We start from the raw sequence: 25,647 nt of genomic DNA on the forward strand, positions 1-25,647 counted from the left end.
CAGCAGTGTGCCCACCTGTACAGGGACCCCAGGCCACACCTCACCCCCAAGACAATCAGGGACCTGGGGTCAGTGGCAGTGGGCACAGCGTTCAGGGGACAGGGGCACAGGCCAACAGGGAAACTGGGAGGACTGCTGTGCGCCAGGTGCAGGACAGGACCAGGGAACCGACTCTCCAGGAGGCACTCTCCAAGATCCTGGGAGCCTACCAACATTCCCAGAATACGATGGGCCAGATCCTTGACAACGGTCAGGAGAACAGGCGGCTGCAGGAGAGACAGTATCAGGGGATCAGGGAGGACCTGCAGGCCATTAACAACACCCTGATCTCCACAACAGGGGTGCTGGCAGACATGGTCAACATCATGAGGGAGGCAACAGCACACCAGCGGGCCCCTAGCACTAGCCAGTCAAGTGAACAGCCCTCCACTTCTGCTGCCGCTAGTGGGCAGGAAGCCCCACCACAGGACCCACAGACCACCAGCACCCCTCCCCCTGCAGAAGGTGAACCACCCCGCAAACATTCCCTGCGAACCAGACAGAAGCCCGAGACACTTGTAAAGACCACTGCCAGGAAATTAGACTCTCCTGATTGCCCCCCTTGTGCCCACTCAGTCACCTTGTCCACCTTGAACTGCCATTGCTCCCCTTCCTATGTTCCCTTGGACACTGCACCTGTGCTACAAGCAGACTGTAACAATACCCTGGACTTTCCTCTATCATCACCCCATTCCATAGCACTTTGCCCTCAATTTCCTAGCACTACAATAAACACCATTGGACAAAACTCAACTACTAGTATTTCATGTATTGAAAATGTGTATTGATAGAAACAGCTACACCCATTGCAAATGAACTTTACCTTGTGAGAGCATAGAAATAATGACCTGTAGCTGGCTGTAGTGATCATGTCAGGACATTGTTGTCATATCACCAACATCTGTAAAATTATAATTCATAGGTGACAGTAAGTAGAAGTAAAAAGTGGGTAATGCCATCATGCCACAGCCACACAGAATACACCAATAGTCATAGAAATGTGAAGTTGCAATGTTTCACCTGTGAGTCATTGGAAGTACTGACGGATAACTGATGCTCTGTTGTCCACATCCTCATCCTCACTGTCTTAAGGGTCCACTGCAGCCACATGGGCATTTTCAGTCTCCTCCTCCTGCAGAAAATGGACATGGTGTCTGAGGGCCAGGTTGTGCAACATGCAGCATGCCACTACTTTCTGGCAAGTCTTCTCGGGTGAATAGCACAGGGATCCACCTGTCAGATATAGGCACCTGAACCTGGCCTTCAGGAGGCCGAAGGTCCTCTCAATGATCCTTCTGGTTTGCCCATGTGCCTCATTATAACGTTCCTCAGCCCTTGTCCTGGCATGCCTCACAGGGGTCTGCAGCCACGATAGGTATGGGTAGCCAAAGTCACCTGCAAATAGTGAGGGACAACATTTAACCCCACACTATCCTATGAAGTTAACATCACAGGCATACACTAACATACACCGGGTGGGAACCAAGCCTCACCTATAAGCCACACCCTGTGCCTCTGTAGTTTGGCCATCACATTTGGGATGCTGCTATTCCTCAGGACAAAGGCATCATGCACCAACCCAGGATATTTAGTATTGATGTGGGAGATGTACTGGTCCGCCAGGCACACCATCTGCACATTCATGGAGTGGAAACTCTTACGATTCCTGTACACCTGTTCATTCTGGCAGGAGGGGGGACAAACGCAATATGTGTCCCTTCAATTGCCTCAATAATATTGGGGATATGCCCCATTGCATAGTATCCGGCCTTCACAGTGGCCAGATCTTCCACCTAGGAGAAAGCGATGTAGCTGCACATGTGTTTTACGAGGGCAGACAACACTCTTGCCAGCACGATTGAGAACATTGGCTGTGACATTCCTGCTGCCAAGCCCACTGTCACTTGGAAGAACCAGTTGCCAGGAAATGGAGAACTGATAGCACTATCATAGTCTGATGACGGATAGATGAGATCAGTTCTGGCTCCAATTGGGCACACAGCTCTGTGGTTGTGACCCTGTCCAGTCTATATGTGAGTATAATGTGCCTGTCCTCCAGTGTAGCTAAGTCCACCAGGGGTCTGTACACAGCGGTATGTCTCCATTTCCTATTTATCTGCAGCTGTAGGTATCTACGGAACACAAGAGTGAGTAGGCTGTTACAATTTGAACAACTAAACCACAATAGCAGTCCACATCGTGCACTTATGTATTGGGACAGTGTACATTTCGAAGTATGTGCCTATGTATGCTGTGACGCCGCAATTCTCGATAGGCCTGTTCACCCCCCCCCCCGAAATGGCGACCGCCTGCCCTGTGTGGAGGGACAGGTGGAAGTGAGGTAATTCTGCCGACGTTGGGCGTCGTTGCAGTAGGCGGTCGTGCACTGCCATGCAATTCCTCATTGGATAATATTGGGCCCTATGGAGTACAGTGGCCAATTAGAATGTACGCCGGCAGTGATGGTGTACACCACCGCGGACGTGACCGCCATTTTCTATCTGATTCCTCACTTGTTTCCTGACCTTCAACAGAAGAAGACCTACACTGCATGTGCTGCTGAAACCTGTGTCTGGAACCTACCATGACCCGTGTGACCGGGTAAAGGGCCCCAGCCTTCACTTCGGAGGAGTTGGAGCGACTGGTGGATGGGATCCTACCCGATTACCGACTGCTGTATGGGCCTGCAGACCAACAGGTGAGTCTATGTGGCATGGATGCATGGAGATGTGTGTGAAGGCATTGTGTAAGGGGGGATTATCTGTTGGCGGTGTACATGTTGTGAGCTGGGCTATGTGTGTGTGCCAATGGTGATGGAAACTGGTATGGTGGCCATGTGTGTGACAGGCTAGTCTGTTAGTGTAATGGTGTCATCCTGTCTTTATTGCCTCTGCACGTCAGCGCCCACCAAAAGAAGGGCTTATGGCGTGCCATCGCCAAGGGCGTGCAGACCCTGGGGAACTATGGACTATGGGACTAACACCCCGGAGGCCCAACTGGGGATGGCCTCCCAATGAGGAAGTGGTGCCCGTCAGACCCTGACCCCCCTGATGGCCTGCATACTGGCGGTGGCATACCCTGATCTGGATGGGCGCTTGAGGGAATCACAGCAGCCACAAGGGGGTGAGTACAGTGGGTATCATTACATATTTTGGCTGGTAGGCTGGTATCCGGGTGGTGGTTGTGTGTTAGTTTGTGCCCCTAGGGCCAGGCCAGACATTGCAGCGTGGATCATCTCTAGGGTAATGGTTGCATTTCAAATACAAGTAACCTAGCTTGTTAGTAGTCACTTTCAGGCAGGGCATTGTGGGTCCCAGGTGTGCTGCAGTTGGTCGTGTGTGCGCCTCACCATGCCTTGGTGACTAGCCATATCATTAGTAGTGCAATGCATATTGCTTAGGCCTGTTCCCTGTGTGTGAGGGTGCTGTGTACGCCAACGGTGGTGTTGGTGCAGTAATTTACCCATTGTTTCCTTTGTCTCTGTCACCCCTTTTTTGTTCTGTCATCCTGTCCTTGTGTGCATTAGCATCATCAGGCAGACAAGCAGGGGCACCAGTGACAGAGGGAGCTGCATCCCACATGACCCTGGAGGCAGAGTCCACCGGTGCCAAGGGAACCAGTGGGACGGAGGGCGAGGTGACCACCACAGAGGAGACAGAAGGAGACAACACTGACTCAGATACCTCCTCCGATGGGAACTCCCTGGTGGTGGCCGACACCTCTATGACCACCCCAGCTGCAGGTACAGCCGCCACCCCCGTACCATCACCGCCCTCCCAGTAGCCCCTCAGCGAGTTGCCCGTGCCCGCTCACCCAGGAGGGTGAGTATCTCCTTCGCCTCAGGCACCTTAGGCCCTGCCCCAGTGAGCCCTGCTGCCCTTAGTGAGGAGGCTATTTACCTCCTGAGATCCATCTCTGTAGGGCAATCAACCATTGTGAATGTCATCCAGGGGCTGCCATCCCAGATGCAGCAATGCAATGCATTCCTGGAGGGCATTCACACTGGATTGGCGGTCCAACAGAGATCGATTCAGGCTCTGACCTCCTCTCTGATGGCAGCCATTGTCCCTGTTTCTACCGTCCCCCCTCCAACTACCACTTCCTAGTCCCACTCCCCTCAACCCCAACCCATCTCAGGCACACATATAGACAAGCATGCACACAAGGCAACACACAAGAGTGGCACAGGCAAACACAGGCACCACACTTCATCCCACAGACACTCACACAAACACCATACAGTTGCAGACACAACAACAACCTCTGCCTCCACTGTCTCCCCATCCTCCCCCTCCACCACCTCCCTCCCAGTCACATCCACACTCACACCTGCATGCACTACATCAACATCCACTACCAGCATCACCACACCAAGCAGAACACACACCTCCCTGGCAGACACCTCCACAACAGCCATGCACACGTCCCCTGTGTCCTCTCCCTCCCTGTCTGTCCTCCCCCCACCTAAGGGAAGCAAACGCAAGCATTCACACACCCAACAGCCACCCACCTCACATCAGCATACAGCCCATGCACCTGCACCCAAGTCCAGCAGACATTTACCTCCAACAACCACTCGTTTATTCTCCACTCCCATTACTCCTCCCTCCTCCAGCCCCACCATCCCTAAAAAGCTTTTCCTTTACCAATTGACCTCTTCCCTATCCCTTCCCCCCAGCCTGCACATATGGGCAGAGTGCCAAGCACACAGCCCAGCACCTCAGCCAAACAGTCCACGGGGACAGTGGTAGCACCACTTACTCATGGTGGTAAGGATACCAAACCTCCATCACAGAAGGGGAAGGAGCCAGCACTGTCAGGGAAGACTGTGAAGGGGCCTGCACCACCAGGGAAGAGTGTGAAGGGGCCTGCACCACCCAGGGAAGAGTGTGAAGGGGCTTACACCTCCTGTGAAGAAGAGGAAGGAGCCTGCACCACCAGGCAGAGAGGGTAAGGGCCCATCCATCCCTGCCAGGAAGGGTAAGGGATCAACGACCCATGTATAGGAGGAGATGAGGCACTCTACGCCAGCGGAAGCTGTCAGGCTGACACCACCACCAGCTGTCACGGGGCCCCCACTGCCAGCTGTGGAAGTGCAGCCATCAGTGAGTGCAGAGGCTGCCCTGGAGACACCTCCAACCACCACCACAGTGCAGCCATAGGACAGTGCAGAGGCTGCCCAGGACTCTCCTCCAAACACCACCACAGTGCAGCCCTTGCCACCAGCGGACACCATGTAGGCCACACTCTAGGGGCTGCTGTGCGGGCTGCCCCCTCCAGAACCAGTGGGCAAGTCACCCACTCCAGAGACTGTGGCCTTGCACTCCCCAGAACAAAGCAATGGGCATGTTGCCCCCTCCAGAACCAGTGGGCATGTCACCCACTCCAGAGATTGTGGCCTTGCACTCCCCAGGACAAAGCAATGGGCATGTTGCCCCCTCCAGAACAAGTGGGCAAGTCACCCACTTCAGAGACTGTGGCCTTGCACTCCCCAGGACAAAGCAATGGGCATGTTGCCTGCTCCAGAACAAGTGGGCAAGTCACCCACTTCAGAAAAAGTGGCCTTGCACTTCCCAGGACAAAGCAATGGCCATGTTGCCCCCTCCAGAACCAGTGGGCAAGTCACCCACTTGAGAGACTGTGGCCCTGCACTCCCCAGGACAAAGCAATGGGCATGGAGCCCCACCCAAAACCAGTGGGGACGTATTCGGCTGAGGTGCCCCCCTAAAACTCCCTGAGGTGCCTTCCCACTTGCAAAATGATGCCCCTGCAGTGTTCTCTCCGGATGTGTCAGGTTGGGCCTTGGACTGTGCCCTGTGGCCTTGTGTGCCTTCATGACTTTGGACTGGACATTTGTATATATTTGGTTCATGTGGTGGGTTTTGCTATGCTAATTGTCAGTACTCCAGCATTGTGGTCCGTGTTTTATTATGCTGTGTGTTGTGTGCCACTGGTTCACGTGTGCAGCTGGTTGTGTGTATGGTGTGTGTGTGTCGGTTGTGTGTTGTGCATGTGTGTGTGTCACTCTCGTTTTTCTCTCACACCCTCTCTTGTGTGCTAGGGCAGCTGTACTCAACGTCGTCACCTTCTTCAGTTTTGGTGTTCCAGGTGGAGCATGACGTAGAAGATCATTGGAAAAACTTGCAGTTCGGGTTCCATGGCGGCGTGGTTCTTCCCTGTGTTTCCAATGGTGAGTCCTTTCACTTCTGGTCTCTGTTTCCGCCAGGCTTTTGTTGGTGTTGGTACCGCTCCGGAAAAGATGGCGGTTTTGTGTGTCTTAATATGGTGGGCGGTACTTTGTCTCCTGCCTGGCTGTTGTTGGCTGTCGCTGAGGTGAATGTTGTTTCCGCCATGGCGGTTGGTGTTGTACATAAGAATATAAATTACAAAAGAGAACAAAGTGCAAAGTGCTTTGGGGAGAGTTACCATCACATAAACATGGCGGACGTTTTTTAAACCAAGTGCTTTGAGTGGGAAATACCACGAAAAAATGTATACACTTCAAACAAAATCTAGTCAATAAAACCTATGCCGCTCTAAAAGAATGATAGTGAGATACAGCTTAGGGTGTAGCAGCTGTGGCAACGAGCTCTCCAAATCCCCTGATGTTCTGCCTGTCAAGTTCCGTTCTAAAATAGAATGCCAATTGAGCTCCTTAGTCCTTTCTTTGGCCTTGGCTATCAAGAACTCAGGGGCATGGAAATATTCCCCAACCCCAAGACAGGGGAATAAGGAATTCACATATCTGAGCCATGGAATATCCATATACTGAGTCAGTGTCAAACAGTCCGATATCACTGATCTGCAGTAATGAGCTTCGGGATTTAGCCAGATTATTAACAAAGCAATAAGGGTTACAATCTTATATAGTCGGCTATATCCCTCAAACCAACTTCATCATGACAGAAAGTGGCCAGAGTGGATTGCGGAACTGATAATAACCTCCTCAGAAACGTATTCTCCACTACCTGAAGGCTCGTGCAGTCACCTTAGTCCCAGACCCCAGCTCCGAACGACGCAATAGAGAAACATTTACTTTTAAAAGTAGTCAGAATTTCCCTCACTGGTTTATTGCCTAGCTTATTTGAGAACTTAAATACAGCATGTATGGCTCTTTGAAATTGTAAAACACAAACACTAGTTAAAAATATCCAATTAAAACCAACATCTATCGGGACCCCAAGATAAGTAAAATTCAGAACTTTGAATATTTCTGAACCTTCAAGAACAAATATCTTAGTTTTTGATAGCTTTGGCCCGCTCTTCATCACATAGGACTTTGTTCTATTTGTTCTTAGGCCAACTCTCCCCATAAAAGTATCTAAAGCAACCAACAAAGATTGAAGCCCATTTGCTGTCCTTGAAATAAGGACAGCATTGTCCACATATAGTAAGACTGAGACTGTCTGGGAATTGATGATTGGCAAATCCTTCTCCATATTACACAAAAAATCTTCCAGAAGGAAAAGAAAAGGTGGCATCACACATCCCTGCCTAACCCCCTTTAAAGAGGGAAATTCCTCCGTCATTTCAGCCACCTGTCTGAAACGGACCCTAGCAGAGGTGCAGGCGTAGATCTGCTAAGAAGAGAAATTATACCTTTATCCACCCCCATGCCTGACATAACAGCCCACAGGTTGGGTCTGTCAACTGTGTCAAAAGCACAGGACAGATCCATAAAGCTAGATGGATGCAGCCTTTTGTGGCCTTAGTGTATTTTTGTACTATCAGAGTCAGGCTGAGAGTGTTCAATTGTGCCCAGCTCAGGGCGAAACCCAAACTGTACCTTTGATAAACAGTCAGTTTCCATGGACCACGTCTCCAAATTTTGTAGTACCACTCGACCTAAGATCTTAGCAGAGCTGTCTAAGAGGGAGACTGGATGATAACACTGTGGTTCAGTCCAATCCCCTTTCTTAAAAATAGGTACAATGATCGCCTCTCTCCAGGTGTCTATCAGGGGGCCTTTCACAGCAGACCTCAAAACATTGGTAAGTAATGGCCCCCAAAATTCTGGTATAGTTTTATATACTTCTGCGGAGATTCTATCAGGTCCCAGGGCTTTGTCAGGAGGGCAATCAATTAGCCTGAAGAATGTTGGATACTTCAATTGAGTTGCTAAAGGCTATGGTTAGAGAGACATCTATCCCATCAATAGGGCCATTCACTGCTTCCTGGAGGGTATTAACCCTGGTTTTAAAAGTTTTAGAGAAATATTCTACCCACCTTTGGGCTGGGATGACAGTATCTTTTACAGCACAAGCCTTCCCAGCCAATGGGGTGGAATTTGCCAAAAAGCCTTCATATCTTTATTATTACTTGCTTCAATTAACTCGTTCCAGGCCTTCTCCCTCAGTTCTATCTTCCTGGCAACAGGGGCATCCTTGTATGTCTTTCTTGCCAATCTGATAGCGGTCTGATTACGTGGGGAAGTGCCAATAGCCTTCTTTAAGGCTTTGAGAGTGGACGTACATGAATGACTGAACCACCGAGGTCTCCTTTCTTTATTGACACTTGCTGTAACTTATCTGCCATATAGCTTGTGAAGGCAGAAAATAATTTTATGCACAGGGGTATTTTCCCCCAGAGCAGCCATGACCTCTTCCTCTTATTTGTCATCAGATCTCTATAAAAGCTACATTTATCAATGTTTTCCCACTTGATGGTTGGGCCTTTCTGTCCATTAATCCTCAACTCTGGTTGCCGGACTTCAATGCCAGAACACTTATCCAAACCCATTCTAGTTTCAAGAATTAGGAAGTTATGATCACTCATACAAGTTAGCGTCACACTAAACTTCCCTACATAGGGGGCTAAATATTTTGAATGAACTATAAAGTCAATTGTGGATTGAGCATTTCCACCCAAAAACGTAGTGATCCCCTTAATTTCTGGGGATGGAAAGATCATAGAGTTGGCGGCCAGCATCCTATTGAGTACATTCCCATAGAGGCAATGTTTAAAGTGCTGTATGGGACAATCATACTCAGCAGAGATCCCACAGCAGTCTAACAATGTAGGTTTACACAAATGGGGGTTACAATCTCCAACCCAGATAATCATAAATTCCTTCTTATGTTTATTCCGTAGCTTATGCACCCTTGTCTCAATACCTTCGATAACGCTAGTGTCGGAGGAAACAAAAACATTGTTAGAATAATGAATCAACAAAACATCATGTGGCTCAGTTAATTTGAGGAGAAGAACCAAGTATTGTGGTGTTGCAGCAGCAATGCGTACATCCACCCCCCCTTAAAAGTACAGACCTAAACGTGGCCAAACCCCCCTTGGCCGTTCCTGAAGGAGACTTAACTGCAGGGGCACAGAAGGTGGTAAAATCGTTAATATGAGAGGAGTCTAAAAGCCAAGTCTCTTGAAAGCATATAGAAGAATATTGACCCACAAGCCTTGACCAATCTGGATTAACCAATTTGGCCCTGAGCCATGCCACGTTCCATGAGATAATCCCATGGGTTACAATACAGGAGATATTTGCTGTTCCGAGAGGCTGCAAATTAGTTAAAAGAGCCAAATCAGACTCCTGCTCTCCACAGGAGGCATTTCCTTTGGCTAATGGTCAGTCCCATAGCTCCAAGGAGTTCAGAGGCTCAGTGCTATTAGATAGTGGTAGTGGGCAATCAAAAGAATTGCACTGAGAGGGGTTGAAAACCTTCTGCTTATCTGACCTATTGGGATGAGAATGTTGGAGCTGAAAAGGGGTGCCATTAAAGTATGCCAGCCGCTGTACTTTGATAGATCCCAAGTCAAGTATTGATATTGAATAATGATAAAACAAAGCACTTACTAGTTGTGGATCTCTAAAATTAATAACAATACAATCCCTTGGTGAGACTTTGTTGGTTGAACCAATCCATGAAACCCTTCTCACAGTTAAAATGTCTCTGGACAAATTTGAACTCCACCCCGAGTACTTCCTCAGCCAATGCATAAACGTATTTAATAATGAGGTGTGGGACTTCAGGTGCAGAGGGTCTGGCCTAGGTAAATTTTCCAGAATTATAATATATGGGGCACATGCCGGAGGGATCCTGGGATATGGGGCTTGGATATTCAAAAACTCAGAGGTAGTAACCCGCTTAGAGCCCTTTCGGACTAATGTCTCCTCACCCCTCTGCTGGTGGATTAATTTTTCACTATGGCCCTTAAATACAAAAGTCTGGATTCCAGGGATAGGTCCCTGCACAGGATTTCGTCCCCCGCTCTGATCTGGGAGGGGGGGGGGGCAATTAATGCCAGGAGAAGTACAGACGTGGCAGTTTCAGGCACAGATTGATCCCCCAGTGGCAGTAACGGGGCTACTATTTCCCATGCGGCTAACAGGGTATTAACCTTCCCTTCTAAAGACTCCACTTTTTTTAAAACCAGGGAGCACATTTGCCTTATGTCCTCAAAATAGTTATTAATTAGGCTAAGTTGATCACACGATATATCAGATGTCTTCTTGTTAACATTACATTCACAGGAGACCTTCTTGGGTGCTTTTATTTGTATCTTTTCCTTGGCAATCTTTAAATCTGGTAGATCCTCACCAGGTAACTTAATAAGGTTTGGACAAGGCGGCACTAAACTAAGAGGAGGGATTGCCATATTGGGGGGGGGCTAATTGCCTACTCTTTTTTTAGGGGGGGACTATAAGTAAATACAGGGGAGATGGGCTCAGTCAATAGCTCCTGCTCCAGAGCAACACATGGGTTTCTGGATTTAGTCACGGGCTTCTTTCCCGGGGAGACTGCCTCGTTATCGTCTCTTTGATCAAACTTCTTCAAAGTTGAGCCCATACTAGCTTCCACCCTTCCTATCTTGGACTCAATTGCACCGATCACAGAGGTTAGATAGCTGGTTATTAATTTCGGGCCAGAGTCTCCAGTCAGTGTGCCTCCCGTCACGTGAGTACGTTTCCGCTTCCCCATCGGGACTCAGAGTATGAATTTATTAGCAGCAGAAAATATGAGATCTATGAGTGACAAGTCTGCTGAGTTTACACATGATCTTTTCGAAATAGCGTATATACACACCCAGTGTTATGACAAAATCCAAGTCAAACTGAACATTAAATAAGTTCTTCATGTGTACCCCGATGTTATCCCAGAGAGGGCAGTATAAGTTTACAGCTAAAAAGCCTATGTTCTGACCAAGCCTATACCATCTTTACAGTTCCAGCATTTGCCTTATGCGATGTGCTAGTTTATATAATTTGCGTGAAAACCTTGCACTGTTTGAGTCCCTTGTTCCACTTATTGAGCAACGGGAGCAATTTGTTCTGTCATTAACATTGATGATTTTGTAGATTTTCAATGATAAGTGTCCTGTTTGTTGCATAAGCCTGGTAAGTTGGATGACCTCAGAAGACCCAGTATGAAGAGTTTAGGTCTGATTCACAAAGGTAAGTTACATTTTTGAGTAAATTTACACTTTGGACCAAGTTCAGTACTTTCAGTATTCACCAACTCCGAGCGTACACTTCTTACAAAACGCGTAAATTACATGTCTCCATCCCAAGAGCAGTGCAATTGGCTTACTCTGGTATGGTTGGGGGACATCCCTCCCTAAGCTGCTCCTTATCCTCCCTAAACCCATCTTACTCTCCCTAATCCCATCCCCTTTAATAGTAGGTTTGTCCGTTTCCTCCACCCTCTCCCCTGTGTCCCTCCCACTTTTACTATTAAAATCTATTCTTACATGTCGGGAGGCTCCGGAGTCGGGGTGAAGAACTCTGCACACATAAGTATTGGCAAAACATACATTTATTGCAAAAAGTACAAAAAAATTGAGCTTGTGAATCGGGCCCATTGGATTTAAATTGAAGAAATGTGTAAAATTCTATATTCTGGAGTGAATGGATGCCTTGTATTTCTGCAGCGACTTCTCTGTAAACTCCAGGTCTTTAATTATAGATATCCTTTCCCCATCCAAGCCGGCCAATAAATGATTTTGCTATTAATGTTATTTTTCTTGTTGTGCCATAGCAACTCAATATTGGTTTCAAGATGGGGTTGCTTAGTTTCTTATCTAACTGGATTAATGCCCCTCCAGGACACTCTGCGCCACCTCAATCTACAACACTCCACTGCACGCTCCTGTACGCCATTAACCTTTAGCCATGCTGAACAGCAGCCACACTGATGTACAACATGGTTAAAAACATTGGCACAGCCAATGGCTCTTGCATAGGCGAGACCTACTGGCTTTGCCAGTGCTTGTTTTTTTGTGATATATTATATACACATCCTATGCAATTTACCCACTACCAACGTCAGTTGCTTACAGCTGAAGGCCTGGGCTAGAGCTGTGCCTCACCTCTCACCTTTCCAGGTGCAAGCCCTGTGGCAGCCTCGTACCACTTTGACTATGGTTAGTGGATTTTGAAAGCAATGCCTCTGTGGCATTGAACAAGCTCCGCCCAGCCTGTTGCTGTCCACATAAAGCTCTGGGAAAAGGGTCTCAATTTACTGTGCATAGTCTATACCGTATTACCATGAGTTGTTGTAGTTCTAAATGCTTTTTCAAGAACTGCAAATAAAAAACGATTTTTGAAATAAAATTGGCAGATCTACCTGCAAATTCTGATCTGCGGTCCCCAATTTGTATTGGCAAATGCGACGCGAAAAAAGGCGTTTTTTTAGATTTGACCTTACTCTCTTTGAAAGGCTTATATAATCTCAAAAAGTAATACATTATAATATATCATACACACACATACGGAGAGGGAAATGGGGTTTGGTCAGCCTTCTTTTGCTACTGGCTAGTTTGCATGTCAATCAAAAGTAGGTGGTGTCTATTGAACCATACATAAAGTAAAGGAATAGGTCAACTCCTTAAACTTTTGGCTGTTTTGGTAGTACGAGTTGTAATCCCGGTTTGCTCACACCACAGACATTTGTTAAATGGTGATTTACACACATTGACTAAAAGCATCGTGCCTATGCACGGTACGATGGAATGTAATTAATCAGCAATAGCGTGTCATCACCTTGGAGTTGCTGGATTTGTTTGTCTTTGCTTGTTTTGGGAAAGGTAGAAACAAATCTATTGGGCGTGCACGTTTTGTTCTGAAAGAAGTAATTCAATTAGCGAGAACATGTATTTTCTTTCTTAGTGGTCCGGCTCATGTTTACTGCTTACTTAATTGCATTTGTAACTAACAAGGTCAATACATTTTATGAAACTGGCTTAAAACAACAGTGGAGTCACCAGCAGCTATTTACTTGACATGATGACTTATCGTCTTCGGAGTGGTATACCAAAGTCTGTCGTTTTATATATTGTTCCTGATAAGTTGCAGCATATTCTATCGTTCTTTAAATGCCACAGTTTAATTAACATTTTGAGCAAATTTTTTATATTGCTTTTTACTATCTGCTTTAATTAAAGTCACATGACAGTGTCCGCAATAATTTCATTTAAAAGTAGATTGAGCCTTACATTGTTAATTAAAGCAAGTTCACGTTGCCGCAACACCGCAGGCTCCATTTGGAGCCAGCTCCCATGTTGCGGCCCAGCGGGGATTTAAAAATGGGCACCGCGTGAGTGCGGCAGCATTGGCGGCCGCACGGTGGTTACAACTTTGGCGGGCAGCGGTTGCTGCCCGCCAAAGTTGTAATGACCCCCATAGTTTTGGCTCTTTAGGATGGTAATAGTAGCATCAGTTGTTGGGTCGTCCAACAGCACAACCTCGTACAGTGCGTATCCACTTCATATAAATATTACATCTTTACCATTTTACCCTGCGAACTTTAACTTTCGTAAATACTGCATATGTGTAATTTTAAATAAGCATGTAAAATAAAATCTACACCATGAGGTATGTCATTCATTGGCAAAATGTGAAGACATTTTGAAGATTAACTAAAGCCCTACAAAACAGACAACGCCAGACCTATTGATTTTGCCAGTGCTTATTTATTTGGGTGCGGAAGGGGGATCTGTCCCCCTGAGATCCATCCACCCACACCCTAATTGTTCCAGCTGCCTACGTCTGTGTTTTTTCTGGAAGCAGCTGTCGAAGTCATCCTGTAATGATGTTCGCAATGAAAATGTTCAGTTGCTGAAAGCCACTCAGTTCACCTGGATTCTTGCATCCTCTGAGGATAGCACATATGACAATGGGAAAATGCTCCCTCTCCAACTAGAGTTGCTTACTTTTCAAATGCATTAACCTTGGAGACTTCAGGTATCCGTTCCTTGAAGAATTTGCAAACATACCTATGTTAACCCTTGAATGCCTGTTCAACACGTTACACAAACCCTTAAATATGCACTGGCAAGGAGCTTGTTTCATGCAAAATTTGAAGTATTTCTGTACAACAGTTTCTGCAACAAATGTTATGGTGGGAGATGAAATGAGGAATGCAAATGTCAGGCAGGGCCGTCACTCGAACTGAGTGCTCCCTCTGATCCAACGGAAGCGGTGTGTGGTCGACTAGATCGACTGAAAGCGACACTTGAGCAGAAACTCAGACACAGCCCACGTGACATTGACTATGACCTGGTACAGCATCCACAAGCTTGGCAACAAGGCGGACAAGCTTCTGTACTGATTTATCCAGAGAGACAACGAGGTTAGAATTTGCACTATCATCCGAAAAGCTGAAGGACGAAGGTTTCTTTGGAGACTGCAGTGGTATTTGCCGATTATTACTGAGAATTGTACTGGACAAGAGTGTCTGCACAGATGGAGCAGCTCCATCCTATCACAAATGGCTGAATTGGTGGGTCACTATCTGGGACCACGCATAAAAACTTCAACCTGCGCAGTTGAGGGAGATTTAGGCAGCCATAGCTGTCATCCATTACAGCAAAACTCAGTGGTGCCTGAACAATTTTGAGAATGAGGGTGCTGTCATCAGTATTACATCACTGAAGTACTAAAGATTGTGAAAAATCCAGGTGTCTCAGAAAGAGCAAATATAGCAAAGAGCCACCGTGGGAAGGGGTAGTATGTAGCTGGTGGCACATTTTGGAGCACACCTGCACATATATTACTAAAGCATGGTGTGATGGTGCACTGTCTTTTACAGATGCCACATTTTTCATTGAAATGGCCACTGAACTGGCACCGATGTATAGTTTTACTATTTCACTAATCAGATGTTGCTACAGATCAGAACTAGGTTGATACAACTGGTGCAGTTGCCCGAGCTCTAGTCATAGGACCTTATTGGCATCACAAACATGAGAATTAAATTCTCTGAGCAAATGGCAAATGAGTTTGAGTAACACTGATCTCAGTTTTGTACCTACCCTGCAGTTCTACCATTCTCTTGCTGCATATCAGGGTGGCCTGGAGCCAGTAGCAGAGTTTAATCAGCTCGAACCCAAGTTAATAATAGAGCCGCTGGGCTGCAAAGGCATTTCTAGGTTGCATGGATCCCTCCTCCTTCAGCCTGCCAGGCGCCATGCATCTCGTATTAACATAACGTATTTTCAGTCATTTCCCCGCATCACTGCAATGCCCGAAATTGTCAAGGAAAAGAACCATGCCCTGAAGTGTGATAAAACCATTTAGTTCCAGTGTCTCACTTTGCTGGGACGCATAAGAGCTGAGCTCCGATTACTGTTTAGCAATGGCCACAAAGGGGCGCTGGTGTAGAACAAGAGGTAAGGGATTCCTGATATAGTACAATGTGGAAATAACCCACTATCACAGAAACTCATTTCAGACCAAGCAAACTACAGAGATTTGAAGACTGAAACACAAAACCACATACCCACCTGTTCAAATCATGTATAAAATAGATGTGGATGTCCAACCACAAAACAAAGCTCCTAAGTATATGCCAAAAACTGGGTCAGTGTAAACTGCAGTAAAAGGGGCATATTTGGAGAACTGCACAGAGATAAGAAGGATGAGATGGAACAATATGTGGCCTAGGGACCAGAACTGTCTAGTTTTAACTGTACAAGAAGACTTGAATGCTGGCCCGGCTCAGACGCCTAATCTGAGCAAACCTTCTAACGCACTACTGCTAAATAAGGACGGATCTGATTCTCGCTGCGGGGACCCGTGGCATCCTCCTCCCGGGCTGTGGTGGGAGCGGCGGTCCCTAATTCGGATGGCAAGTCCTGCTGCGGGCCACTTTTTAGGCCACATTCTCATTTCTCAAATGCAGCGTGACCCAGGAGTCCTCTTTTGGGCTCTAGGTTGCTCCGTGTTCACTTGAGGCCCCCGTAATTTTTATTACCTATTTGCTGGACTTCTTTTTTTCCTTCTTTATTTTTTCTTTCTTTCTTTTCCTTTTTATTCTTGCGGCCATATTTTCTTCTTCCCAGGTGTCTGTGTTTCCTTCCCTGCATGCAATGCACTACCTTTTCTACAATGGCACTTTTTCCATTCACTTGTATGTGGCTTTCCCAATCCAATATGGTACCTTTAGTTCTTCCTACATGTCACTTTCTGTTTGTTAGTATTGTTGGAGTGTAGCTTTTATAATCAAAAATTACATGAAATGTTTGCGAATTAATGAATAATGATGCTGCATAGAAACTGTATTAATGTGCTTTTACTAAACGTACGTATGAAATGTGCCCACGGGGAGCGGCCATCAATGTATACGATGATAAATGAAATTGATTAATGATGAAATATTAATGTACTAATGTATGATTTTGTGTTATTATTGAGAGTTATATGTTAAGGTTTTTTTGCTAATTAATCACTAGGCCTTAGTTAGCATGAGTCGGGGCCTAGCTGCCCGGTTTCATATTAAATGTGTTTTTCTAACGTGCAATGTGCTGACTTGCTGAAGGACATGTAGCCGTACTTTTCCAGAAAGCTAGAAGATGTGTGTAACCGTAGTAAATTCTTTCTCATGAGACTCGACTTGCTCAAGGAGACATTCTTCCTGAATGCAACAGTGTAAACTTGCAACAGGTACAAGGTCGCCTGAACTGGTTAAGACAATGAAGCTACTGACTGAGCCTGAGAGACTAAAAGTTTGTACCTGACATTCTACCTGTTGGAGACGTCAATTACAGGAGCCAATAAACTACGTGAGAACTGTCCTAAGGTGACAATCTTAATGAGGCGACAAGTAAACCATTGGATGGAGATAATGATGCACCAAAACTTGCCCAATTGGAAATTAGGGAACTGTAAAACAAGTTTGATATAATCGTATGACACGAGGAGAAATCAGCCATTCTGAGCCACCTTTGTGCCGTTGCCCTTACGTGCCTTTTGCTATTACCCAGCCACTTTGACTTTGCTGTTTGATCCTTTGAACCATCCTTACTTTGCCTTGCCCGCCTCATACTTTTCCTCTTTACGAGGGAAGTGTCCCTTATTGCTCCGCCTTGCTGAACTTTGCTGAGTTTCCTGGCTGATGGCGAATCAACTGATGTCCTGAGGACGAAGACTGACTCTGTATGCTGACCCATTACGAAGGGTAACTATATAATGATGAAATTGTAATCGTCTGTTTGCCTTTTCTTCTAGGTACCAACTGCTATTTTTTGATAGAGACCATAGTTAGATGTTTTCTAATTTTATGTTGCTAAATTGTTTTGCATGAAGCCCAACATGCCAATGCTAATTTGAGGTTAGATAGGGAGTTCATTGAACGGACGCAAATAGACAAATGACTGAAACTATGCTTTGTTGAACAATGCGCTAATGATACTCTGCTAAGATTAATCCATGTTGACATTGTGTTTTGTTCTAATGTTTATGATCTTTGCACTGCTGAAGTCTTATTCAAGTTGCCATATTATTACCGTGTTGATGTGGTTTCTGGTATTAAGACTAATAAGCTTGCTAGTAGAAGTGTAATCAATAGGGAAAAAATATCATAAAATCTGCTAAATCTGGTGTGGTTATTCATGACTGGAAGGTCATCGTGGTTTCCGATTCTTACTGATGTCATTATCTGAGTTAAATCAATTTGTTATTGAAAATATGGTTGACATTATTGATCTATTGATTGGAATGTTGATCAATTGCCTCGTTCTAAGGTGTCTTCAATCAGGGTCGAAAGATTCATTGGCCTAAAACGAGTCCCAGACTAATCAAATTATCTAAGACGGGACGCGTTATCAGTTCATAAGCACAGAAGGTCTTATTTTCCTTGTGTTGCAAACACTTCTGTTCCGGTGGTCCTTCTTGCTCCTGCTTCCTGTGATTTTGGACCTATCCTGGTGTTTGCCAGCAGTTTTTGTTGTTCCTGATTCCTTATTCTTGTCAGCTTCTTTTGTTTGCTTTTTTCAGGAGTTCCTGTAATCTGAGTTTTTTTCCCAATTTTGGGTTTTTCCTCTGAGACTCCTTCTGGATGTTACAGCCTGCTCGGCGTTGTATTGTCAGCAGCACCATGGCTACTGGAAAGCTTGGTCAATCCAGAACAAGCAAGAAACCAGGTGGTGCCCCGAGACTTACAGACTACAGCGGTAAGAAACGTGCAAACCGTGACATTATTAGTAAACAAAAACATTATGTCAATGGAAAATAAAACTGTTAGAAACTCACATCACCCCTCTCTCAAGTCTAGAGATTCTGTTTTCTTTGCATAATAACCTCATGCAGCCCAATTTCCAGTCCTAATCTGACGACACCTTGCGGCCTTCCTACACCAAACGGCAGTGAAGCGTTTCGCTCAATCTTACTAAATGAAACGCAGCCAAGAAAACACTGGCCTAAATTTAGGGGTGGTCTGGAGCTCTGCACCAGTCCTCCGTCCAGCCAGTAAAAGCTTTGGAAGGGGACAGACAGACCACCCTTTCCGCTGCTTCTCTCGCCAGTCAGCACAGCCTCATCCCAAACACCACAACCTGCGAACATGTGTGATCTTCGCCACTGAACTGTAAATTCCTAACTGCCATTTCTCTTTTCTTTTACTCTTTATGGGGAGGCATTCACTTACATTTCAATGTAGAATCTGCACTTTAATTTTTGAGCTCTGCTTTATTTACCGCCTAACCCATACATGCCAACAGACGTGATTCAGGCAGGCGACTCCCGTTTTTAAAGCCAAAAATTGCTTTATTTTAGCTGTCGACCCCTTAAAATGACATTTGCTTCAATGTACTTCAATGGGAACAATTAAGTCCCAGATTTTGTTTTTAAAAACCTCCCTCTTCCTTGCTTTAAAATGTTAGCATATATTCAACCCAACCCTTCTGCTCTTCTATTCACGGATTATGGTACTGTTTCAGTCGTAAAATCACTAACACCTTGTGGCCCTTTAACATACTGCAGTTCTTCGCAGTTGAGCATATTTCATTTGGAGGATGGCTGTTCTTTGATTTGTAGATTGCGTCATTAGCGTTGGAAAATGGTTACGCTCTCCGTCTTGGGGCCGTGGGAAGAAGTCCATAGCACTCTATGGAGGAAGAACTTAACTGCACTCTTCAGTTTATATCTGAAGCTATGAAGCTCACTTTTATAAATTAAATGTTTTCCATTATTATGAACAGTAACACAATCAAACTTTATTTTGTACATTTACAATACTTTTTTTACATGTTATATTTGCAGAATGTAATCATGTTATTCACAATTATATTGACATTAGCTAATGTAGGCCTGCGATTTAAAATAGCTAACGCTGGATGCCATCTTGCTTCATGACTTGAACACTTCTAGTGAATTTCTAGTGCTGTCGAACACAATGTTCCTTTCTTTACTTTCCCACGAGAACAAATGTTTTCTTTTCGTTGCGATCATTATAGTTTGATGAGTTTATACATTTCATCTAGTTATCAATAGTTATCAATAGTTACCAATAGTGTAAGTTTGAAGGTCGCAGCTTCAAGCTTCTTACTTAGAGCTAGAGCCTTGGGAATCTGCTGACTATGCAATTGGAGTATCTTCTTGTTTTAACCTGATTAGTTAGTGTTCCTGAGAACAGTATGTAGGTGTTAAAATTTTGCATCTGTGCTTTGAATGTAGTGCAAAGCTGAATTGAGCCCTTCAGATTTCCCCTCGGCTTCCTTAGATTGATACAGACCTGAGAATGAGATGGCGGAGGTTTTACACTTTCCTTTGTCTTAACCTTTGAGGCATCCTTTTGCTGAATTGTCCTCTGATCTACAACACTGTAATGGATTTGATTTGCACATTAACTACATATTAAATTGAAGCATGTGCATTATGATAACGATTTGCCGTTAACCCGCTTGATTTTTTATATCTGTTAACCATTAACCTTTAGTAAACCTCTATGGTTTGAAATGAAATACTCTGTCATCTGTGTGTAGCCTAATGTGATTCCCACGTTATCCAATGTATTTAATCTGCTGACTGCGCTTAGTCTTGGAAATGCAATCTGAGTAATGCTCTATGGTCCCTGAAATGATGCTTAGTTTAGTGACTTCACAAGGATGAATAGGTTACCCAGACCACAGGAAATTAAACCTACAACCTTCAGGTTGCAAAGAAATGTCCGTAAGAGAAGCATCACCCCACTAGGTTATCATTCTGGTCAGCTATGTTACAAAATGCATTCTGAATCACGACTGATAATGACGGAATGGCCATAAGAAGCCCTAGAAATACTCACCATGTACACAAGTGTGGCCAGTTCATAAATTATGGACTGGGCACCAAGCTCCACCATGCTGATTATACCTGAAGGGAGAAACATAAATATTTAAAAATCCCGAAGCCAAATAAATTATATATTCTTTGCTTTCAAATGGCGTTGAAGCAGCTTGCACTCACCTGCCAGGAAGCTTCCAATTTCATAGGCCCACCACTCGATACATAACATTAGCATGCTGGGGATCGCTAAATTGATGAACGAGTCCCATTCTTGAAAGCATTCTGTGGTCCAGCCTGTGACAAGGAAAAAAGCTTTCAAAAGACATGGAGGAAGACTTTACATCCTAACCTGCTCCATTTCAGATAACCCTACAAAGGTTGCATCTGGAATAAAATGAGAAGCAAAATGGCTTTTCAAATTCGTGGTATTGCTTTCAAACTTCTAAAACTAACATTCTCCAAATATTAGTTGTAAAAATAAATACTTTCAAATACGAACACTTTTCAAAGTGTTTGTTGCCAAAATATACAGTGATAAGAACAGTTTGGGAAAAGAGGGCACAGTTTAAGTTTTAAGAGTGTAGGGTAAAAGGGATAGGTTATAGGGGTTAAGGTAATGGGGTTAAAATGTGGGTTTAATAGGCTTAAATATATTGGGTTAAGGGTTTAGGTATAAGTTTAGGATTCAATGCATAGGGTATAGGGATATGTAGCAAAGCGTTCGGGAAACTGAGTTAGAAGTTCAGAATATAGGAATACTAAAGCAAAAAGAGTTCAGGGTTACACGTTTGGAGTATATAGTTAGGGTTGGGTCTAGGGGTATATAGGTTAAGGGTATGAGGTTGGAATATAAGGTTAAGGTTTTTGGGTATAGGAATATGAGTATTTGGGTTAACAGTCAGGGCTTTATGGTATCGGGGTTATGGGTTAAGGGCTGTGCTTACTTTGTGCTGGTGGTTTCGGGTACTGGGCACCTGCACTTAATAGTCAACACTGACTCTTATAGCACTCCGCCACTTGAGTGTGCTGTTTGCTAATTTTGAAATGAGCACAACAACAGTTATTTAATAATTTACTATGCAATAAAAATTACAAGTACCTGCTGCCGAGCCATTCTTAAAGCTTTTAGTGGCCTGGAAAATTCTGACGAGGCCATGGTACTTCTTTTTCCTTTTTTTTTTTTTTTAACATATTAACTGGTTAAGGGTATTAGTTAAAGGTATATGGCATACAATACAGAGGCAAAGGGTATGGTATTTGTGGTTAGGGGAGTGGGTATAGGGTTAAGGGTATATGGCACGAGGTTAAGTGTATAGGAGTAAGGGTTTGGAGTACAGGAGTAAGGATATGGGATTTAAAGGTGTAGGGGTATGGGTATAAGAGTTTAGTTCTAAGGTCTTGGGTAATGTTAAATGAGTAAGGGTATAGGGTTATAGATACAGCATTAAGCTTTTTGTTTATAGGACTAAGGGGTTAGGGAAAATGATTAACCACTATTATTACATTTGTTTACTGTCACAGGTGGAATGTGTTTAAGTTGTGTTGATGATTATAACAGGTATTTTTTAGTCTATCTGTTCAAAATAAAAACAATTGAAGTGTTGTTTTTCAAAGTAACACTGTAGTTTTATTTAAATGCAACAGTCTACAATATCAAAGTGATGCAATCAGAAGTGTTAAAATGAACTGATCAAAATCGTATTACCCATTAACATCTTACAGAACATAACATCTATGTATGAGTGAATTGTATCCCGGACATCCCCCGCCACAGCCACATCTCCGCCTACCTGAGAGACCTACACTGGCTCCCCATCAACAAACGCATTACCTTCATACTCCTGACCCATGCATTCAAGGCCCTTCACAACGTCGGACCTGCCTACCTCAACCACTGCCTCTCCTTTTACACTCCCTGAAGGCAACTCTGCTGACCACAACTGGCCCTTGCTACCATTCCCATGATCCAAAAGAACACGGCCTGAGGAAGATCCTTCTCATACCTTGCCACGCAGACCTGGAACACGATGCTGCTCCACTTCAGGCAGTCCCTAACGCTGGCTCAGTTCAGGAAAGGCCTCAGGACCTGGCTCTTCGACTGACCCGTGATCCCCAGCTAGCACCTTGCGATCCCAAGGGTGATAAGCGATGCTTTATAAATGTTGATTGATTTATTGAATTGTAGAGAGACCTGTCATTGCAAGGTTTGCTCCCAGTGACTCAAATTCACTTTAAAGAGGAAATCAAATTATAGATAGAGTAAGAGTCATGTTTAAGGTCTTTCTATAAAGACAGCAGGACGGATTGAAAACATAGTTCTAATATAAACCTGTTCCACATCCTAAGACTCTGCATTGAGGAGGCTGTACCAACAAGTCTTTTCCGACGATAACTAGATATCATCAAGAAGTAACAAGACTCAGTTAGAAAAAACATATTAGTCATGTAGATTTTCAGGTTCCGCTTATGAAAGAGGACCAGTACTATAAATGATGTGATGATCTCTACAGAATTATTTCAAACTTGAACCTGGCATCCACAGGTAGCAAGCAAATCTCATCCAACAAAGGACCTAATTCATGAGCAGGAAATCTAAAATGGCTAACCCACTTATTATAGAATAGTTGACAAGGTAGTGGATAGTTGAATGCACCTTCTATTACTGGCTAAAGATTACAAACATATTTCAGCACCTGTGTGCAGGTCAGTAACACAACTCCAATGCGAGATAAGCAAGTTAAATACGCAAGAAATATTATGGAGACCAAATCCAAGAGTCAAGTAAGAGATGGTCCTTTTGAGGGATGGACGCACCTTCTTCTCCAGACCTGACTGCCAGTAAAAAGGTTGGCTCATTCGAGTAGGTACGATGGTTTTTGTGCCTATACAACGCACTGGACAACAGCTGCCTACAAGAATGAGCCCCAAAGGAGTAAAAACGCTAATAACATTAACATTTCCTGGAAGAATAATAGCTGGATGTTTCCTTTTGGAAGATCTTCCATAGGAGTCTAAGGAAAAGAAGAAAGCTAGAAGCCAATCTGCTAAAAGGAAGACTGGATCCAAAAGGCTGAGAAAACAATTATTGACAGTGGCGATTAATGCAAAACAAAACCCTACAAAATATATTGTGTCACATGTAACTCCTATGTGCAGTCTCCTTTTATACTCTAGTAAACAGGAAGCTATCCCATCATTCGTATAGCTGCCGATTTAGTTTGGGATAAGCAGAGAGTAGCCAGGGTGTTGTGACAACGGAAGGAGACCTCCTCATGGCTGCTGCTGTCGGCCTGAAGGAAGTCACGGGCAATGTACTAGTTGTGGGGCTGACGACACCCTCTCGTGACAGATATAGAGGGCAGGTAGAAAACAAGGGGGTTGGAGTCCAGAAGAGAAAGTAGGATGAAGACGCTGGTGGAAGAGCAAACACTACCAGGAACAGAGCGGCTTGTTGGCAGTGTGGTGAGGGAAGCAGAGACCGGGCCGCGAGGAGCAGCAAGGAGCGACGTGGACAGCCAGGAAGACCGAGAGAAGAGAGAAGATGGGAGAAGCTACAGCGAGACCAACCTGACTCGGGGAGAAGGTGCCAAGGCCTAGAACTCTGCAGCTCTGACTTGGTGGAGCCACGGCCAAAAGCAAGTGCCAGGGGAAATACTGTTAGTTTTGATGCTGGCAGTGAAGAGGAAGTACCTCATGTGGTTTTAAGCTTCAGTCTGGTGGTGACATTTAGTTGGGCAATGAGGCTATTACTTCACTGGGGTATTTAAGACACTATTTGTTCGGGGACCAGAGGGTCCGGAAAGCTTCTGGACTACACATTTTCTTCTGTACAGAGTTTCTTTTTTTGTTTACCTCTTTGTGAACCTACACTCACTTCAGAGAGTAACTCATGGGTGTCTTTTTTGAGCTAACCCTGACTTAAGGTTGCTGGAATACTCAGGCCATTTATGTGTTTTGTCTCCCTGAGGGCTACCCACGAGTAAAGGAATCACAGACGCTGGTGGTTGGAAATAACTCCATCCCACCCCACATCCCTGGAGGAAGCAGAAACACACCTGTGCTTAAATATTGTTTTTTTCACATAAAGAAGTTAACTACTTATACTTAACCTTGCCTTATAGTCATATCTGACCACCTATCACAGTGGTGACAGAAGTGGGATTCTTGCCTCAAAGCTGGCAGATATGACTCAGCCCATAACAATGGAGGACATGATAAAGCAGTTGTCTGAAGGGCAGAGACATCTGCAGCTCATGGTACAGCAGCAGGCACAAGCTGCTCAGCAGGATAGGGAAATACCTACAGACAGCCCTAAGTCTCAGGCCACTGTTATTCCAGACAATCAACAAGCTCAGGACTCCGTAGTTCTGAGACTTATGGATGCAATAGCCAACGCAAAAATTCACCCTAATATCCTGAGCTCAGTGTTACAAAAGTATCAAACAGGAGAAGATCCCAAGTTCTTTTTTACCAACTTTGAGAGGGTGGTGCCTAAGGAAGCATTGCCTCCTGAGAGGTGGGGTCAGTATGTTTCTTGTTGGGAGAATTACAAATGGGCATAACAAGCTGTGAAGCCCTCAGGAACAACTCCCTACAAGGACATGCAAAGGGTAATTTTGGAGCTTTTGGATTACAATACTGAATTTTACAGGACAAGGTTTGGGAAGGAGAAATGGAACCACCAGGATAACCCTTGAGCTCTATATTACTGTATTCAGGATTTGGGAAATCGTTGGTTAACAACTACCGTTGCCATGCATGGAGGAAATTCTGTAAAAACATTTTTTGGAACAGTTTTTGGAAGCTCTAACAGGCCCTACCAGACCATGGATCTGACAACACTCCAATGTAACCATCACCAAGGCAAATTACTTGGCCTGTGCCTATCATAGGTCCTCCGACTTTAAAACGAACGTACCAAGGACCCAGGTTAACCCATTCACCAATTGTAGAACCCTTCTGAAGATCACCCACTAGTTCCCTTCCAGAAAACAAAACACCACCCTGCAGTATAGCAAAGGAACCAGGACAGGGACCCCAATGTTTTCAGTGTGCCGAATGGGGGGACACAGCGCAATATTGACAACACAAATCCCCTGCTCCCGAGCCCCAGGAAG

At 44.9% G+C, this 25,647-nt stretch overlaps 1 protein-coding gene across 1 annotated transcript in view; it reads right to left on the reverse strand.

Annotated features, from left to right (window-relative positions):
* The window catches only part of LOC138285878 (multidrug and toxin extrusion protein 1-like), a 679,999-nt gene that overhangs the window by 122,445 nt on the left and 531,907 nt on the right, over window positions 1-25,647 (reverse strand). Inside the window, exons 9-10 of the mRNA XM_069226370.1 lie at window positions 20,711-20,824; window positions 20,550-20,617 (exon numbers count right to left, since the gene is read on the reverse strand). Of these exons, the coding sequence (XP_069082471.1) occupies window positions 20,550-20,617; window positions 20,711-20,824 (182 nt within the window). The remainder of the gene's footprint in view (window positions 1-20,549; window positions 20,618-20,710; window positions 20,825-25,647) is intronic.

Source organism: Pleurodeles waltl, chromosome 3_1 (assembly GCF_031143425.1).
Source record: "Pleurodeles waltl isolate 20211129_DDA chromosome 3_1, aPleWal1.hap1.20221129, whole genome shotgun sequence".
Taxonomy (NCBI): Eukaryota; Metazoa; Chordata; class Amphibia; order Caudata; family Salamandridae; genus Pleurodeles; species Pleurodeles waltl.